The 2,398-nt window shown below is 60.9% G+C and overlaps 1 protein-coding gene across 1 annotated transcript in view; it reads left to right on the forward strand.

Annotated features, from left to right (window-relative positions):
* Positions 1-2,398, forward strand: part of LOC103757803 — a 9,002-nt gene that overhangs the window by 3,256 nt on the left and 3,348 nt on the right. The window contains 6 exon segments of the mRNA XM_029964455.1: positions 51-182; positions 384-573; positions 938-1,002; positions 1,633-1,717; positions 1,865-1,962; positions 2,043-2,218. Coding sequence (XP_029820315.1) covers positions 51-182; positions 384-573; positions 938-1,002; positions 1,633-1,717; positions 1,865-1,962; positions 2,043-2,218 — 746 coding nt within the window.

The raw sequence follows: 2,398 nt of genomic DNA on the forward strand, positions 1-2,398 counted from the left end.
CTGCCACACTCCTACAGCTGATGGTCCTTGGGGCTTCCTTCTCTCCTCAGGGGCTCCCTGAGCTGGCTCTCCATGAGATCCAGTTGATGAAGGACCCTGACCACCAACAGAACGAGGAGGAGAAGATCAGCTCCTCCAGCCTCCGGCAGAGGCTGCTGGGGACGCTGCTGCAGCCCCCACGGGTGAGGGAGAACCACGGCTGTGATGGGAGCGGTGTGCCCGGGAGGAGGGGTGGGAACCTTGGGATCCACAGAGTTTGGCAATGCTCCTGCTGCTCTGCAGGCCAGATCCTTTCATGCCCATCTCCAGGCTGGGGCATTGGGATCCTTCTCCAGCAAAGCCCAGTCCTCCGTTTGCTGCCATGGCTTTCCTTCTTCCCTTAGCGAGACCCGGCCTTGCCATCACGCCCGTATGTGATTGGGCTCACTGGGGGCACTGGGAGTGGGAAAACCTCCATCGCCAAACTCCTGGGGCACCTGGGCGCCTTTGTCATCGATGCTGACAAGCTGGGCCACGCCGTCTATGTCCCTGGTGGCCCAGCCTACGAGCAAGTAGTGGCAGCCTTTGGGGCAGGTAGAGCCACCAGAGGTTGTGGGAAGGACTGGGAGGAGGAGGGGGAGGGAGGGGTGTCCCAACATCCCAAGGAGCCCTGGCCTGTGTCCCCCTCCTGTCCCATGGGTTTTGGGCTCCCCAAATGTCGTGTGTCCCATGTCAGAACTGCTGGTGGGGAAGGCTGAACTGGGCTGCTGTTTGCCTGGGATGAGCTCTCCCCTGTCCTTTTCATGAGTCAGGTGAAGAGCTGCCAGGTCAGATCTTACAGGCCCTTTCTGTGTCCTGTTGAGAGCCCTGTGCCAAAGATGTTTCCCTGACCCAGGCTTGCCCCAGGGATGGGAGTTGGGTTTGTTCCTGCCAAACCTGTTGTGCTTCTGTCTTGCAGAGATCTTGAATGAAGATGGGACGATTAACAGGAAAGTCCTTGGGGCCAAAGTGTTTGGAAACCAGGTAGAAGCAGCACGGAGACTCAGTGTTTAATCCCATGAGCCAGGGGAGCTCTCCCCTTCTGTTGAGGCTTTTTAGTTTTCAGTCCTTTGAACTGATGACACCTTCCTGGCTACACTTCCTGTCAGTGACAGGGCAGGACAGATCTGTCTCTGTAGCTGAGTCAGCAGCTGTGCTGGACATAGTCCTCTTGCCCTGCAGCTGCTGCTGTCTCCCCATCCCCGTCCCCTCTATGCCATGCTTTTCCTTCACCCAGTGTGGAGCAACAGCCCTGACGTATGTGGAGCTGGTGCTCTCTGCCCCTTGTACCGAGGGAGCTCAGTGACACCTGACCTTGCTGGTGGGGCCAGTGCTCAGCCTGTGGCTCTGGTGCTGCCCCAGCCCCAGGTGGAGGCAGCTTGAGGGGTCCCCTGGGTGGATGGGTCTCATGTGGGTGCTGCTGCACCAGGACCTCACTGTGCTGAGGGGCAGCAGAGACCAAGGGTCTGCTATGCCTGGCAGGGCAAGGAAAATAATACCCCCCCACCTTCCTGGGTGCCCCCTGACTGCTGACAGCCACCATCCCCTTGTTGGCTGCCCAGGAGTTCTGAGGGTAAAGGACCAAATCCTGAATCCTGCCCTGGTCCTTTGTAGGAGCGGCTGAAGAGCCTGACAGACATTGTGTGGCCTGAGATAGCCCGGATGGCGAGGGAGCAGATCCGGGAGGCCGACTCTCAAGGTAATGGGGGCAGCTCCATCGCAGCCTCAGCTCATCAGTGAAGTGTCTGTGCTGCTGGAAGGGGGAAGCTGAGCCCAGGCTGGGCCAGAGCTGAGGAGCCATCGCTCCATCCATGGCCAGGCACTGAGGAATGCCCTTCTTCCACAGGGAAGGCCGTGTGTGTGCTGGATGCTGCTGTGCTGCTGGAGGCCGGGTGGCAGGACATGGTCCACGAGGTGTGGACGGCCATCATCCCAGAGGAGGAGGTGAGCCATGCCCTGGGCCCCTCACTCGCTGCCAGAGCTGGTCCTCAGCCTCCCCTGAGTGTCCCCTCTGCCCCTGCCAGGCCGTGAGGCGCATCGTGGCCAGGGATGGGCTGAGCGAGGAGGCCGCTCGCTGCCGGCTGCAGAGCCAGATGACCAACAGGCAGCGGGTGGAGTGGGCACAGGTGGTGCTCTGCACCCTCTGGGAGCCAGATGTCACCCGGCAGCAGGTGAGCCTGGGGCTGCCACAGCACTGGAGGTGTCCTGGGGGACCAGAGGGCTCAGTGCTGTGCCTGGGCTGGGCACTGTGTGCCTGGGTGTGCTCTCACCATCGAGGCTGCCTCTGGACACGGCCACAAGGGAAGGATTTGGGGGTGTAGATGCAGCTGGGAAGGGATAGGAGGCATGGGACCCTTGCATGACCCTGTGCCAAGGTGCC

Source organism: Manacus vitellinus, unplaced genomic scaffold (assembly GCF_001715985.3).
Source record: "Manacus vitellinus isolate BGI_N305 unplaced genomic scaffold, ASM171598v3 scaffold_72_pilon, whole genome shotgun sequence".
NCBI classification, from domain to species: Eukaryota; Metazoa; Chordata; class Aves; order Passeriformes; family Pipridae; genus Manacus; species Manacus vitellinus.